General features: G+C 43.1%; 1 protein-coding gene across 2 annotated transcripts in view; it reads left to right on the forward strand.

Annotated features, from left to right (window-relative positions):
* Window positions 1–17,119, forward strand: part of ptprn2 (protein tyrosine phosphatase receptor type N2) — a 136,620-nt gene that overhangs the window by 36,762 nt on the left and 82,739 nt on the right. For both annotated transcript variants that reach the window (XM_030397896.1, XM_030397894.1), the window contains 6 exons: window positions 611–1,064; window positions 1,150–1,434; window positions 1,694–1,734; window positions 2,244–2,668; window positions 5,520–5,606; window positions 13,805–13,884. In XM_030397896.1, coding sequence (XP_030253756.1) covers window positions 611–1,064; window positions 1,150–1,434; window positions 1,694–1,734; window positions 2,244–2,668; window positions 5,520–5,606; window positions 13,805–13,884 — 1,372 coding nt within the window. The remainder of the gene's footprint in view (window positions 1–610; window positions 1,065–1,149; window positions 1,435–1,693; window positions 1,735–2,243; window positions 2,669–5,519; window positions 5,607–13,804; window positions 13,885–17,119) is intronic.

The following is a 17,119-nucleotide window of genomic DNA, read 5'->3' on the forward strand; positions in this document are numbered from 1 at the left end:
GACCAGCACGATTTCCATGCTGGTCTATGCTGGTTTGGTGCTGGTTTAGATTTAGGTCCCATAATTATGCTAGCCTACCAGCTTAGTCTTGCTGGTAGGTTTAAGCATGCTAGCATGTCAACAAAGAAGGTGCTAACATGTTGTTGAGCAGGTACAATGTTTACCATGTTCACCATTTTAGTGTTTTATTACGCTATCATGTTAACAATAACAATGCTAACATGCTGATGTTTGGTAATTACAATGTTTACAATGTTCACTGCCTTAGGCTAGTGTGTTAGCTTGCAAACGTACACAGTGATAATATGCTGATTAGCGAGTATAGTTTTTGCTTAGTCGTAGCATGTTAGCAACGTAATTGTGAACATTTTAGCATGCTAACATTAGCTTATTAGTGCCAAATGCAAAGTACAGCTCAGACTGATGGATTGTCATTAGTGTTGTTAGCATTTGGTCAAAAACTACAGAGAAGTCAGTCAGATTCATCCTTTAGAAACCACGAATGTCTGTAGTTTCACAGCCATCCAACAAAAAGCAAGGTGAGGTATCTCATGAGATACATGAAAGTTACATTACTCTAAATCTGGTATATGTGCATTTTGTGTTACAGAATGGAGACATTAAGTCTGATGATCGTGTGGAGCCCAGCCGGTCAAAACCCCAGCAGGGCTGGAAAGAGACCACAGTCTACAGCGTTCATAATGGAGACGGCAAACCTCCCGTCACCAAAGTCTTCACCAAGACTGGAGAGGGCAGGCACCCAAAGCTCAGTCCAACCTACTCTAACCAGGACCCAGGAAGGAACAAACTGCTTTCGAGTCAGTTGGAACGGCTTCTTGCAGCGATACCGAGCACTCAGCAGGGCACCCCAGATGGCAAGGCTGCATGGCCCAAAGGAAAACTGCACTACCTCAACTACGTCAGGCCAGCTCCGAGTGACCATGCAGAGCCGCAGTCGCATGCAGATTTTGGCTCCAAAACTCAAAAGCCTGATCTAGACAGACTCCTGCTCAAGGCCGGCTCAAACCGACTGCCTGCGAAACAGCCTGTCAGCATCATGGATGGTAAAATCATGGCGCTTTCTACATATTTCACTATTTCACTCTGAGTATGATTGTTGGTTCTTATTTGAGTCTCTTCCCTGTCCAGATCAATTCATCCAGAATATGGTGAACCAGCTGGGAAGACACAGCATCAACATGGAGGCTTTTATGGGCAAAGACTTGGACCATCTGACCAAGCTCATGACAGGAGCGCTGAAGGAGATGCATGAGGAGCGGCCTGTGGCTGGGGCCGAGCCACGACCAGAAGCCGCTGTCTCCAGTTTGGACAAGGAGGGTAACAGGGAGCCGCCGGCAGCCATGCAGCTGAACCTAAAATCAGACAAAGGACAGGACCTAAACCAGAAAGACACGCTGAGAATGAAACAGCAAGGTGCGTGTTTCTTCTGTTCTTCTAAGAATACAAGCTGGCATTGTTTTATGGAGTAGTTACTTTTCTGTCACAGATAAAACAGTATGAGGCTTTTCTAAATTTATAAATGCTCTCACATGCTTTGTTTGTAGGATCTCCTGCTGCCAAATGTATTTCTGAGTCTTTCATTTTGAGTCATAACTGTTTCTGCTTTGCTAAATACTAAAGAAAACTTTGTGTTTTCACACAATCTGCTCACATACATTGTGTTTGTTTCCAGGCCAACAAATAGACGGTGCAGACAAAGAGCCCGGTGACAAGGTGAATTTAAAATTACTCTGCTCAACCAACAAATTGGTTTCTCGGGGAGCGAGACATGTCCAAACACACACTTTATTCACTATTGAATGCTGCTTCAAATGGAGATGATCTGAAAAGTTTCGCAGACATTTACAGTTCAAGTATTAGAACTTGATGGCAAACTCATAACTGCAAGAAAATTTAAAAGCAATACGAATTGGAATAGTTTTGAATGATGCTTTGAATCTTCTGTTTAACATTTAGTAAGAAAGTAAAGCCCTCGAATGCAAACCTTTGATAATTTGTGAGGAGAAAGGGTGTCATTAGAGCTCGGAGCAGCACTCAGACTTAGATAGTCAGTGAATGCAACACAAATCATACCTTTTCGAATGACTGACATCTGATGTAGTTTAAGTCTCTATTCAAGGTGTTAATTAGGTTTTTCTCAGAACCAATATAAAGTTATATGTAGGTAAAAAGAAATACAAATGCCTTCACTATTTTAAAGAGAAATATTTGATTCCACACAGCATGCAGCCTTCTTCTCCAAGCTGCTGGACTACCTCAACCTGGAGCCCTTTGGTGACGCTCCAGCGGCCAACGTTGGGCCACCAGCTGGCCTTCTGAAAATGCCTGGCCTGGAAAATGTCCAAAGCCGGACGAGGCAGGGCCAAGTTGCTGCACCCCAGCACTGGGAGGAGAAGACCGTGGCTGTGCCTGCAAAGGAGGGATCCACCATGCGTTTGACCAGTGGACCAGAGGGGCCTGACGCTCAGGTGGACTCAGAGATCCAGAGGTGGATGCAGCAGCATCAGGATCTGGAGGGGAAGAAGCAGCTGGAGGAACCGCAGAAGAAGGACATGAAGGTCAAAACTCAGCTGGTCCATGTGGGGGTGAAGGAGTTTTCCAGCAGAGGGAAGGACAGACACTTTGGCTATATCATCACTGGCTCAGAGTGAGTATTCAGATATATGAAATTACATATTTATGTTAGAATGATCTGGTTGTAAAATCCCCTCTGAAAATCAAAATTACAGAAGTTAAAGTAAGCGTCTCAATCTTTAAAGGGTAAATGCACCACTTTCAGCAATTAATACATCACAAATAAAAGGATGGAATGAGATAAAGAAAATCCTGGACCTGTCCCTTTATCCTGCTCCGCACAACAAGCTGATGGCGTCTATTCTGGACCGAGACCCATCCTCCATCCAAGTTACGTGGAAATCCGTTCCGTAGTTTTCGTGTAATCCCGCTGACAAACCAACAAAACAAACAGACGTAGTGAAAACATGACCTCCGAAGGAAAAAAAGAAAATAACTGAAGAAACGGCATTACATTGAATTTTCTGAAGGTAAAAATAAAAGCAGTAACCGTAACTTTACACTATCCTGCACCCACAATAGGTCTACTGTACCTCTATAACCTCTTTCACCTTCGCGTCGTCCTCGAATACTTCCATTCATAAAGCCTCGCTGACAATCTTGTAAAAGCTCCTCTCTCGTTCTTAAGTGGTTATTATCAACTGAGTTCATGGTGTAGCTCACAGCTTCATATTATAGTTTATTGCTCCGCTCACCAGTTGTCAGCAGCACCGTTGGACCCGTTTCAACGCAGACCCATTTTGCATACCTTAATACCGAGCATATGTCTGCTTTGTTCGGTTACTTAAAACTCCCTTTAAGAGATGCAATTTCTGTCAAAACCACCCACGCGTTCACGTCTTTATGGGAAAGAATACTGTAGTTTGAAATCCTCAGTGTGTGCTGCACCTGATTACAATAGCGGGGATGATAAATCCCTCCGTGTGTGGGTATTACTGTGCCGTATTACAGCTTTAATGATGATACTTTGTCAGGAAGGGGAGCCAAGTTCTCTCTCCTCTCTCTCTCCTTCGCTCTCACCTCTCAGTCAGCTCAGGCTCAGCAAAGATAAGTTCCTATCGACTGTGCCTGTGGCCCTCTCTCAAATCCCTTTATGGCGTTATCAAGTCCGGTGTCTGTGGGTTGTCCTTCACCTGTTCAACACACGTAGGCTCATAAAGGTCCGATGGACGCAATCTTTGTCACCTTATTGCCACGCATATAGAAACGCAGATTAAGATGTAAACACACAGTATAGATGATTACGTGGCAGGGGAAGGAAAAGAGGTCACCTTCTGGATGAAACATCTTCACCTCCTCCTCTTCCTCCTCGTCCGTCCTCAGCAGACACCTATGGTCGGCCTATAGAGGCGCCTGCATTTGCTGCGGACCTCATGATTGCACAGTTGTTATCCCCAGCCCCTTCGCACCCTGCAGTGAGGCTACGCAAACCTGCTTATCTGACAGCTCCTGACATTGTGGTGGTGGTGGTGGTGGTAGTGGGGGGTTTGGGGAATAAGGTGGGAGGATGTGGAGGGGAGGAGGAGGGGCGGCTGGAGTGGAAAAGGTATGGATAGAAGAGAAGGAGACAGAGAGAGAAACCCAAGGGGAAAAGTGCTAGCATCAACAACCAAGTCACTCCTGGAGCTCTCCAGTTGCTAGAATTACCGCAGAGGGATGCAAACGTGTCTGGAATTGCTTCGGCGAATCTTTAACTTTCAAAAACCCCTCAAAAAAGTGGTGAAAAAAAGAGAGAGCCACCCACTCTTTTCAAAGGTGGAGTGAATCAGCCGCTCATGCACAGTACGCCGCTCGGCGTTCTGTTGGGGGAGAAAAAGCTGCTGTATTGTGGTGTCAAACGCAGGCCAAACAAAACAGTATCTCAGCATCGTTTTATTCTCTTGAATATGTCTAATGATTGTATATTTTTTTCATACATAACAGCGAATGAGTAGCCAACGCTGCATGGAATTGGCTCCCAGTTTCATCTCACATTTCTCTGCGAACAAAAATTTCGAAACATTGTCTCATTGTGATCCATGACTTTTTGGTGCGTGTCACCTTGCAGTCACTTGGCGCTCTCAGTGATTCCAGGTTAAGCTGTCAGCAATAAAGTAGCTTTCTGTCTGTGTGTGTTTTGTGTGTGTTTGTGTGTGTGTGTGTGTGTGTGTGCCCTTCTCATTTCCTCCATCCAGCGCGTTGGCCTGCAGATTGCCTTTGTTTGGTCTATTTCCTTGGCGATTTACTCTCCGAGTGAGAGAGCAGCCACGGACTGAGCTGAGATGAGGCATGGCTTTATCAGACCACCATTACACTTCACCTCCATTCCATTTGCACCTTATTATTCTCATCTCACCGCGAGGGAGCGTGCGCGCCTCGCGTGTTTGTGTACTTTGTGTTATCATGTTTTACTTTTTAGCGCACGCACACACGCGCACGCACGCACACGCACGCACACGCACGCACACGCGCCCCCGAAAGAGAAAGCGAATGTGGGCGAAGAAAAAAGAAAGATGAGGGAAGGAAAGGGAGAGAATGGCGTGTCCATATGATACAGCCATTACACCTCATGCAGGTTCCATTTGCACCTTATTGTTTGTCTCATTGCTGGAAAAAAGCGGGTGATTTACCAAGCCTGAAGAGGCAGCTGATCCCTTTTCCCTTGGCACGGCTCTTTGTGTGTTTGTTTGTGTTTGTGCGTGCCTTGTGTGTCTGTCTGTGGTGTGTGCGTGTACATGTGCGCAGTACATCCATTCAGACAACCGTAGCTTTTGCTTGTGTGCAATGACCCATTTGTGAGTATGAATTGTGGCAGTATCTCCCTAAAAAAAAAAAGAAAAAGGAAAAAAAAGAATAGCATTTTAACGGCTGAGTGGCTACGTGTATCTCATATGGGTATGGACGTCTGAAAGTGACGCCCGGCTGTCTGTGTGTCTCTCCCCCAGCTCCCTCACCACTGACCAGGGCTCGGACCTGATGGAGCGCCTGATGCAGAGGCTGAACCTCCACGCCGCAGACCTCACCCAGCTCTCGTATGTATAGTCGCAAACCACATTGTCACAAATAATGATTTACATGCAGTCTACGTCGCATGAAGGATAATTGGTCCCTTTTAGATCATTTGAAACGGTTTTGTTTTTGCGCTTTTGAGCTCAGGGAAGGTCGTCCGCACACTTGCAAGGGCTGTCTGTGTGAAAACGCAGTGCCACACTCCCAGAGACTGTAGGCGTTTGTTGTTTTTCTGACCTTTTGGAGTGTTTGACTTCTCGCAGGGGGAGAAATCAGGCCTAATTACCTCCAGACACACACTGATGTCTCCATTGTATTCAAAACACCGCCTCGCCTACTGTTGTCGCTGTACGACTCGTCAAAAAGAGAGCAGTCAAGCCATCAAACGGCTCTCGGTGGCAAAAAGAGGAAGAGAGAGAAAGAGAAGCAGCAGTGGACCGAAAGCTGGAAACAGAGAAAGTAGTCCAGCAGGAGGCGGTTAATATATTAATGAGCGGGCGAACTGTCCTTGAACCCCAGGCTGGTTTGTGCTTGTACCGTAGTTCTGCTGTACATTCGGTGTCAGACCATGTAGGAGGCAGAGGAGATGTGTTCGCCTAAGATCTGACAAGCCTTTCAAGACGCTCCTGCAGGAGAAGAGAAGTCTGGGTGGTTCAGTAACACCCGCAGCATATGAACACCAAAGCCGGTGCACTGCAGTCTGCGGCTGCACTGGAACTGTAGATACAGGTTACTCCGGCTTGGATAACAGCTACCGAGTGCGACAGTACTCTGCAGTCTAGTGTTCAGCGTTCACAACACACACGGCGACCTCAAATAAGTGCAACCAAGGAGACTTTTTCGATCTCCGTCGTTAAATCCAAGCTTTGATTCTGATGTGCGGGAGCACCAGGATGTCGTTGTGCCGGCACTGATCGAGTTAATCTTGTTATTACACCTGTCATCTGAGATCACTCACAGTCAACTCCTGATGCTCATAATGACTAATGTCATTAACTGAATGCTGTGATTAGCCAGTGACATTATTACACTCTGCAATCATTCATATGTCCAGTATTGGAAGAAGTAAGAGTTGTACTTAAAGGGACAGTTCAGCCCCAAAATCAAAAATACATTCTGCCTCTTACCTGTTGTGCTATTTATCCATCCAGACTGTTTTGGTGTGGGTTGCCTTGTTTTGGTGAAATTAGCAGAGGAGATTTCTGCCTTTCTTGAGAGTACAATGGAACTAGATGGCACTCAGCTTGTAGTGTTTAAAGCGCCAAAAAAAAAAGAAAAAAAGAAACATCTGAAAAACTCAACAACAATGTCACTTCGGAGAAAACCATGAACCGATTACTCAAGACTGTTTCCTTTTTGACACGCTACACTCATCAACTGTATCACCTCACAGAATGAAGCGTTGCAGCTCGCCAACTAAGCTTACCAAGTTAGCTAAAGTTATAGTCACAAGGTGAGGAGACGCACACTTCCTCCTGTGCAGTGACACAATTGGCATTGCATAGGAGTGGTATATATTTACTGCGTATGATATTTGCTTAGTGTTACTGCTAATTAGTATCTACGATGATTCAGTATTTATATTTACCTGGAATCTTATCATGACTATACAAGCATAGTGTATTGTCATGATAAGATTGGATTCTGAACAAACTTTAATTGAATTTGATGTCAGTATTTCATGGGACCTTTTTTTTTATATTAGTAATATTATGTCATTGATTCCAATCCCATCACCCAGCCGTGATGATACATTAAAGCAACATTATGTTGAGAGACTTTTGTTAAAGGAGAACTTCGGTCGATTTAAACATGCAGCTTCATTGCTCAAGCTACCCTTGACTTGCGAGTACCGAAGACGCGAACAAATTTGGTCCAGCCATTACAGAGCTCCGTAAACGGAGATGTAGCATTGAACGCTAACTGCATGGGGTCAGAACTTCATGCTGTGTTTTAAGCATCTTAACATGCTCCACATCTCACACCAGAAGTTATGCAACATCAGCAGACACCTTAGCACACAGCACTGTAGCGTGTATGACTCAAACTGAATAAAAAAGTAGTTAAAATAGTGTGTTTGTGCAAGCAGCTACTTACCTGTTTGTTGACATCCGTGTGTTCCGGTAGCTAGACCAAACTATTCAATCCGTCGAGCGTGCACTTACTCCCTCACTGGCGGAGACGGAAACGTATTCCAGCATTTTCGTGTGTATGTTCATAATGTACATGTCCATGTTACAACCTGTCATGAGCCATGAGCCTTACAATAGCCTGTTAAGCCTGTTAAGTGCACACTCGGTGGATATGCTAGTTTGGTCTAGCTACCGGAAGACGCGGATGTCAACAAACAGGTAAGTAGCTCCTTGCACAAACACACTATTTTAACTACTTTTTTATTCATTTTGAGTCATACACGCTACAGTGCTGTGTGCTAAGGTGTCTGCTGATGTTGTATAACTTCTGGTGTGAGATGTGGAGCATGTTAAGATGCTTAAAACACAGCGTGAAGTTCTGACCCCATGCAGTTAGCGTTCAATGCTACATCTCCGTTCACGGAGCTCTGTAATGGCTGGACCAAATTTGTTCGCGTCTTTGGTACTCGCAAGTTAAGGGTAGCTTGAGCAATGAAGCTGCATGTTTAAATCGACCGAAGTTATCCTTTAATACAAATCCCAATGTAACAGTTTGTCGGATGCAACGTAGGTGCTAACTACAAACAAAACGCATTATGTCACTAAGTTATGTTATGTGTTAAAACGGTGTGATCCTGCCCTCTCACCGAAGTTACAGAAACAAGTGAAAGGAGGGCTGAGACAGAGACACCATTCACCCTATAACAAGACACTGAGATGCTGATGGAAAACCTCCCCGGGGGGGATCTTTGACACAGTTTTGACTCCTTCTCTTGAGTCATAACTGAGTCAAATATGAACACACAGACATGATATGCATGTTTTTAGATTCGGTGTTACTTCCACTTTCCAATGACACCATTAACTCTAATGTCTAGAATGACTGAATCTGCTTGAAGTTCAGTTCTTTATTATTCATATGTATGCGTTTCAGGAAGGAGGCGTTGGTAATTAAAGTTCTTGTTCTCAGAAATCATAGAAATAAGGCGCTTCTTCAAATTCCAGAGCTTGAGAAAAATCATGTTTTTTACTTTTCTTCTGTGGAAAGTAGTCCAGAGATAGTTGTATATACAAACAGCAGTCGAATAATAGCTCATTCTCATTTTTAGTGTTGCCAATTTGCAAAAAAATTGCCCGGCGGGGAGATGGGCCTCGCTGTCAGGGACAGGAAAAATAAAGTAACAGGAAGATGCATACATCAAGAGACAGGACAATGGAAGAGAAAGACAACAACAGGGACAGCAAAAGGACATGAGGGTGGGTGTACATGTGTGGAAGTTTTGTATAGAGGGGGAAAATAAAGAGAGAGAGAAGAAAAAAGATGGTAATGAAAAAAAGGATGTTAACATTAATAACAATATAACAATAATGAGGAAAGAGAAAATAAAATAAAAAGCTTGCAGAGTGTATCTCGTGGTCAGAACAGCCGTGTCAGGAGAGACTTTTATCTATTCATCTATTTTTTCTCTTCTTTCATCAAATGATTTACCTACATTTACGTTTTTCCTTTTATTCCTCTGTCTTCGTCCTTAATTCCTTTGCTTTCTCCTGCTTTAGGCTGCGTGATTTCATCGAACAAATCATCATAATTTTAGGAGCAGATGTGTCATGTGTGTAAAATGTTAATCCTCAAAGTAACTCGTAACTAGGGCTGTCAAATAAAAGTAGTCTACTTAACTGTAGGAAAGGAAATGGGAATACTAAAGTACAGTACGTGTAGTTTTTTCCCTGATCACAGTGCATTAATGCTGTTAAGCCGGTGTAAAAGCCGCAGACAGATGAAGCTTCCACACTGTATTACACCTTGTATTGATAACAGCATACTATACAGAAGGCAAATACAGAAAATGTCCTCTTTGTTGGAGCTTGTTTATCCCCGTTCTCTTTCCTTTTACAAAATAATGAAAGCGCACTCGCGTAGAAACAGCCGAGACGAAGGACATGATGCAAACCCATTGTGCTTCTTGCTGTGTGGCCACGGCAGGTGAGTATTTGAAAGCCTCTGTCTGAATATGAGTCGGCTGGAGTACGAGAGCTGGGTCAGAGCATGCCGCCCTGCTTCGGGGGGGCTTCTCGCTCGCTCTGATGAGCCCCGATAGGAAGACTGGAGAAGAGATACTCAGATATGACAACAGGCGAGGCGGAGGGGGAATTTCAGACGGGAGACTATGAGAGGAGGAGGCTGAAGGTTTTCTATGTTGTTGAGATTTTCAGATGCTGCACACAATTATGCTCGAGCCTGCTGCTACAGTAATCAGCACAGAATATTCCCCCGTTCAAAAGAGATCTGACATTTTTTTGGATGATGAAGATGATGAGCTGGGGATGATAGGCGCCTCTTTCAGATGACGTAAGTGTTTTGCTTGTTAGAAACACTAGGGGGAGTGGGACACACACTCACAAGTCCAATCCTCACAGCACACACAAACACACCATGCCAATAATCCGGCCAACCAGTCTGCACACACACACACACACACACACACACACACACACACACACACACACACACACACACACACACACACACACAGTCATCATGTCCCAGCAGCAGAGCTAATACCAAGTCCAAGCTTACACATTCGATAACACAGGAGACAGTGTGAAGTTCTCCAGATATCTTATCCATCTTCCAACTATGTTAGTGTTTTTTTGGGGGGGTTTTTTAACCCAGGGTATATTTAAATAGCGTTTGTGCAGCTTGGAAGGAAAAAAAAGAAAAAACAATCACGTCAGTTCAATTTTAGATGCATCGAGATCTCCAGCAGAATACATCCAGCCGGGGAGGACGGAGGCAGGGGTAAAGATTGTGGAAATATTGACATTTACGAGAGCAAACAGAGTCCAGGTGAAGGCATTAGAGAAGGACATATTTCCTTTCAGAGCCGTGTGTGGGTGTGTGTGTGTGTGCGATCGTGTTCACAAATGCATCGGTGCATGGTTGGGTCCGTCTGTCTGGCAGTATCGGCTCATATATTGCCCCTGGCCGAGTGAGTATATCTGCCTGCGTAGCGGGCTGACTGATTGTGAGTGGGTCTGGGTCACGGCACTCTGGCAGTCTGATGAATCTCCCTCTCTGTCGTACACTCTGCACAAGTACACTGTAAATGATATAAATGTATGTACACTCTTTTGGACCTACACTGTTACATCTCAACCCACTGTGTGCATCCATATTAACTAATTCCTATAGAAACTGAGGGCGAACTGTTGGCCTTCATCCATCTATCCATCCATATGTCAGTTCATTACTGCATCTACCATGAAAATTATCTCAAAAAACACTATTTAACTTTGACAAAATGTAAAGGACCTTCAATACAAGCAACCTTTTTTCACATACACATAGATTTTGAATCCAATATTTAAAAAAACCTTGTAAACTTGCAAAAACACTGTTGATAAAACACTCTTGTTGCAGCAGTTTAAGTGTAAAAGCTCTTAATATCCACTGTACACTGCACATTCAGTATGGAGGACTGAAACTGCCAAAATAAATGATATGTAAATAAATACCTTAATGGCTCAATAAATTAATCAATACACCATTTAATGCACCAAAGATAATTAATAATAAATGTAGGCGTTCATTAATAAAATGCGACATAAATTAATATTTCTCCTTATATTCATGTGCCTTTTGTATTATTTACTTTCCCATTTAATTTTTTCAAATTAAATAGGAACGTACGGCCTTAAATGTTTCCGTACCTTCACCAGAGTGCATCGATCGACTACATGTGATGATTCGTCCATTCACTCGGGAGCCATAATCCTCAGGGTATGAGGCTAGAATGTCATGTTGTTGTGTTTTGGGTTGCAAGTTGTGTAATTGTTATAATTTCAAAGCTTCTAGATCAATCAGAAATTAAGACAATGGAGAATTTAAATCTGGCTGCACACCAAACGATATTTGATAACATGTTAGCTTCCGTTACAGAACAGTTAACATGAGCATTCACCAAATTGCTAGCTAACATTATTGTTTGATAGTGTTACATGATACGATAGGAAAAACGTCATTTAATTCTGAAATATAAACACACATCTTGGACATTTATTTAAGCCTGGAAGTGAAGTGCACTGGACGTAATCAAAGTGTAACATTAGCAAGGCAGTGATTGAATGCTAACATTAGCTAACAGGTATCAACTATGTTGTTTTACTTTATGAGATGGCCCTCCAGATTTTCAACATCAATCAGTTTGATGTCAATATCAATTTGGTGATGATATGTCAGTGTTGTGTTTTACAGCGTGTTTCTGCTGCTGCCAAAACAAAAAAAACATATGATATATACTCTCTGCAGCTATTGGTTTCCATTCATTTCCATGTATGAAAATCTAGCAGATACTTGTTGGAGTCTTGTAATTTATCTTACATTTATATTACAAGTTTAATGCATTGAAATCTAGTGGTAACAGTAATTGAACCAAAAAAATTATGAAACAAAATTAATGGAATTCAATGGCTGCCTGGAATAGCTTGAAAACCATGCCTAAAATCTCAAATGCAGCATTAGCTGTCATGTTTACTTGCAGTAAATGGGCTTAAACATGCTAAACACAGTTATGAGTCTTGTAAAGGAGGGGTTTACTGCAAGATATGTCATTTTATGAGGTAAAATGTGTCTTTTATTGGGCCCACGAGTCATGTTTTCTTACAAAGAAGAGACTAAATGTGCTAGTTCGTAACGATTATATCAACCTGTTTCAAACACAAATCAGTTTGTTAGAACAATTTTCCACAACAGAACAGAAAAAGGCTGCTTTAGACACGGATTTGCTCTAAAAAGCTGAAGACAGGTTGAAATTTGGCAAACTCATTAGGAGATTTTGAACATGTTTAAGAAAATGAGGCGTTTGGGACCAAAGAAAAGACTGAAAGCACTTGATAAGATGCAGTGTGGCTCTCACTGCTCATTCACTAAACGGCCTGTTTGATTTTTTTCCTACGACTTGGGGAGAATGATGTAACTGACTCCTGCATTGATCACCAGCTCACTCACACCATATGTTCATCATCAGTATCTCAGAAACGACTGATTTAATTTGGATTTTGACAAAAATTTGAGGAAAATTATCTTGCTGCTTTGTTCCAGCATTCAGAATTACCCTGATTGGCCCATTGGGGAACGACAATTACTGCTCAAAACAAGGTGCCATGTTTATTACTGATTGGCCCCGACAGGGTCTTCATCATTCGTGGGGGGATAACACGCTTATTACTGCTTTGTTGAAACCTTTCTTTGAAAGACAGCCCTCCCCAGGACTGTGAAGTCACTGTTTATTTGTTCTTCTAGCTGTCAAAAATGCTCTTCTGAGCCACTTATATATAAGGGATTTTAGGCGATTATACGGAATATGCAGTTAAATACGTTGTTTTCCTGGTAACTGCTGGGAGTTCTTAGAGAGTCTGCAAGGGTTGTTAGATTTTATTTCATGGCTAACCTCCGGGACCTCAGATATTTATTCTGCTTCAGGGAGAGAAGTCCGTTGCTGACTCCTGACCGGACAGAGGAGGATATGGGCACAGGGAGTACAAGCAGGTTACTGTAGGTGTGAAGAAAACAAGGTGCTCCGCTGATGACTGTACCTTGGTGTTTGGCCAAAATTCAAACTGTAAAGGAAAGAAGACTTTATAAAATTTGGCATCTGGTATTTTCCAGCTTCACTTCTCATTATTCAAACACATTTGAAGTTGAACACACCTTAAGATGACATTTTAAGAAACACACTCTTTTCCTTCTTTCCAGGACTTAGATGAGAAGATTTATACCAAATGTCATAACATAATTTGTTTATTATTTTGCAGCTATGCACCTACCTGGTGTTGTGCTTTCCTGCTTCTGATTTAATCTTGCCTTGCCATATACATATGTCTGTTTCTGTTAAGCATTTTGTTTTTAAAGTGATATATAGAATGAAATGAACCTGACAGCAGCTGGTTAGCGCAGCTTAGCACAAAGACAAGACTTCGTACCTAATGTATATATGAATATGAAAGCAAATAAGCACATTTCCCACATGTCAAACTATTCCTTTAAGTACACCTGCTTATTTTTCTCGTTCTTTGTCGTTTATCTGCAGTGTGTTGGGTCCAGCATTGACCTTCAGACTCGGCCCCAACCCCAAAAATGTGACCACAGAGGACCTGGTTCAAGTTGCGGGTAAGGCCGGCTCATATTTTTTCCCTCCTATCGCCTCTATCACACAATAATCCTGTTGACAACCTTCATTGCGATTCATCTCATTTTCACTCGCCAGACCACTCTGTCACCGTCTGTGCTTCGGTAAATGAGAACACAGATTAGTCTCTCCAGATACAGTAGATAGACTGGTGTTCATCTTGTTCAGACAAACCCCTGTCCCAGAGAAGATTATCAACAGTGTGCAATGACAGATGACCATCAATTACCGAGATGATGAGTCTAGTGTGCACGCTCCTCCTGTCTACACACACACACACAAACACACTCACATACAGTGTACAGGACAGATTATTTGGTCTTCTATTATGTCCAACGGCCTGACAGGTTGAAACAGGTCTGCACCAGCCAATCACTTAGAGTGTATCCTCCTCTGTGTGTGTGTGTGTATGTATGCACTTGTTTGATGCAGACTGATGGAGAGCTGTCACCAACAGAAAGGAGGGTTGTCAGTATGCACTGCCTCCGCTCCCCTGTTCATTGTCTACACTCCGATCTGCCCGGGCGCTGGTGTCAGTGTGTACGTGTGTGTGTGTGTCGGTGCGATGCGTGTTAGATGTGTGTCGATGTCCTTGCTTTGGTCGGAAATGACTTTGAGAAGCCCAGCAATACTCCCGACAGTCAATATCATCCAATATCACCCCACTGGAATCAACATGGTGGTGTTGTTATTGGCTGAAATGTGTTGCTGCTCCAGTTTTTCAGCGCGGGCGACATTTTTTGGCACCAACTCGTTTCCTATCAGGGACGTGCTGGATGACGGCTGATGATACAGATTTACTGCAAGAAAGGCTGGGCCGCGGCTGGGTTGAGCTTTGGTTCAGTGGTTCAGAGTGTGAGGTTATTGTACGTGTGTGCTTGTTGGATTACAGTGTGTATCCGTCGTCCCACTTTTGCAATGCTTGTTTAACAAAAGTGATCAAATGAGCAAATATTACAGGCGCTGTAGGTTCTTCTTCTTCTCCTACCGTATCATATCCTCCTGTATTTTCCACCCCTTTTCCACTCCCTCATCTCCTTTTTTTTTACCTTCCATCTTGTGTGACTGTGACTTTGATGAGGTGGCGTGTGGCGAGAGCTAATGACAGGCATGAGCACGGCTGAAATGTCAGACCAAATGTTAAGTCAACATGATCATCAGCCTGACCCATGTTGATGAATTATGAATATAGCCCACCTGAATAGTGATTTGCAGAAGGCGACCGAGGCAGATTATCAAACCACTTATGGTTCGGATGCATTGGCGTAGTCGTTCAATCCCAGCTGACTCTGAAATGTATTAAAAACGTCGGAAAATGGCGCTTGGAGATAGCAGAGTGGTTAAATCCTCAGTCTTTGGAGCTACATGTGTGCCTCCGCTGACCTTAGATCAAATCCCGCTTGGGCTTTATTTCCTGCGCCCCCTCCTACCTTGCTCCTACCCTTCATATCCACCACGGTGTGAAGTGGAATTCCCACTGCTCTCCTGATATTAAAAACACATGTGTCAAATGTGATGTGAATGCAGAAAATCTCATAATCTATCTATGTTACAACTTCAAATATGCATGCACTATATTGAATTCAACACAACATGCAATAGCATAGCGGTTTTCAAAGTGGTGACCAGGTTGTGCAGCAGCAGCGCGGGTTTAAGGAGTCTGAAAATCAAACTGACACCCACATGCAGTGGCCACCTGGGTAATCCTGGCTGACCATTGCCTCATGTGTGACTGTGCATAAATGACACGGCCTCTTAATGAACTCATCAAAACCCCTGCTGGATTCTGTGCCCAAGCTGCTGCTGAGAGCCAGCACAGCAGGCTTTATAGCAGTCATTAAACTAGAGAACCTAAAAGTTTAGATTGCTGTGGTAAAATCATACATATTCTTCACTATAGCTGATTAATAAGCAAGTTAGTCGTAATTCAGCAAATGTGTTTATAGCAGCTATAGGAGTAGAAGTCATGAAGCAAACCAGCATCACGGCACACTGATTTTTGTTTCCTCACGAATCCTAAAGATCAAATTTAGTCCGATGTATTTTTGAGATATAACCAAAATGACGATCGTTCCCGAAACTTAACTAAACCCAACTGATTAAATCAGAGACATTATAGAGGAGTCAAACCACTAGCCACCAAGCCAGTAATGCCAGAGATGTAGGTTGTATGACACAGACATACCCCACCCCTTCCCCCAAAGGCCAATCACGGGCGTAATCGCAGCCGAACTAGAAAGGATCTCAGCCAATTGCAGTTGCTTAAACCTAAACAGACTTGATATAAACCAGTGGATTCTGTTGTGACAGGCCTGACAACCTCCCTGCAACTCCAACACAGCTCAAAAATGCTCTAGTGTTCAAATATCAAGCCAAATTTTCCTGTTGGCCGATTGTTTGAGCTGCAACTAGCTATCTGTCAAAAGCTCTGACTTCAGCTTGTTTTGTACGACCAAGAGTCCAATAACCTGAAAAGATATCGGATTATTTGAAATCTGGTAAAGCAGCAAATCATCACATTTGAGAAGCTGCAATTGTTTTTCATGTATGCTTAACAAAACTTCTCAACTGATTAATCATCTGTCAGAACTGATTTACTTCCCTGTTTGAAAACTACTTGGAATATTGAACTACTGTCTTTTGTATATGCACTTGCACATACTGTAGATTTTGATGCAACAGTATTCATATTAAACCTTAACCGTTACCATGACTGTACTCTGCAGCGTCTGCGGGAGGTTAACATGCCTCTGCTACATTCTGCTGTCCATCAATCTGCCCATCAGTTCTATTTGATGTGTTCAATAGACAAAGAATGGACAAAGAGACTCGGTTGAAAGGCATGGACAGTATAGAGGAGATTTGATAACTCATTGAAAAGCATCTTTTGGGCAGCAGGTTCTTAGCGGCTGTGTGGTGAAAGGCCTGCTGGGAGGTCTGACTGTATTAGTGGAGGTAGAGGCTCTTGTGTTCTGCTCAACTGGAAAACCGCAGGACAAAGACCCGCACTGCCTAATCCCTGCTCGGCTGCAAAACAAAAGAGAAAGCTGCTGCTTTATCAAAACTACAAGGCATTCTGTGTGTCCGTGTTTGTGTGCGCGTGTGCGGATGTGTGCATGTTTGTGTGTGTGATTTTTTCTCCTCTCTCTCTCTCTCTCTGTCTCTCTCTCTCTCTCTCTCTCTTTTTTTGCAGCTGTGTTCATGCTGTGCCAAGAA

This window comes from Sparus aurata, chromosome 19, assembly GCF_900880675.1.
Source record: "Sparus aurata chromosome 19, fSpaAur1.1, whole genome shotgun sequence".
NCBI lineage: Eukaryota > Metazoa > Chordata > Actinopteri > Spariformes > Sparidae > Sparus > Sparus aurata.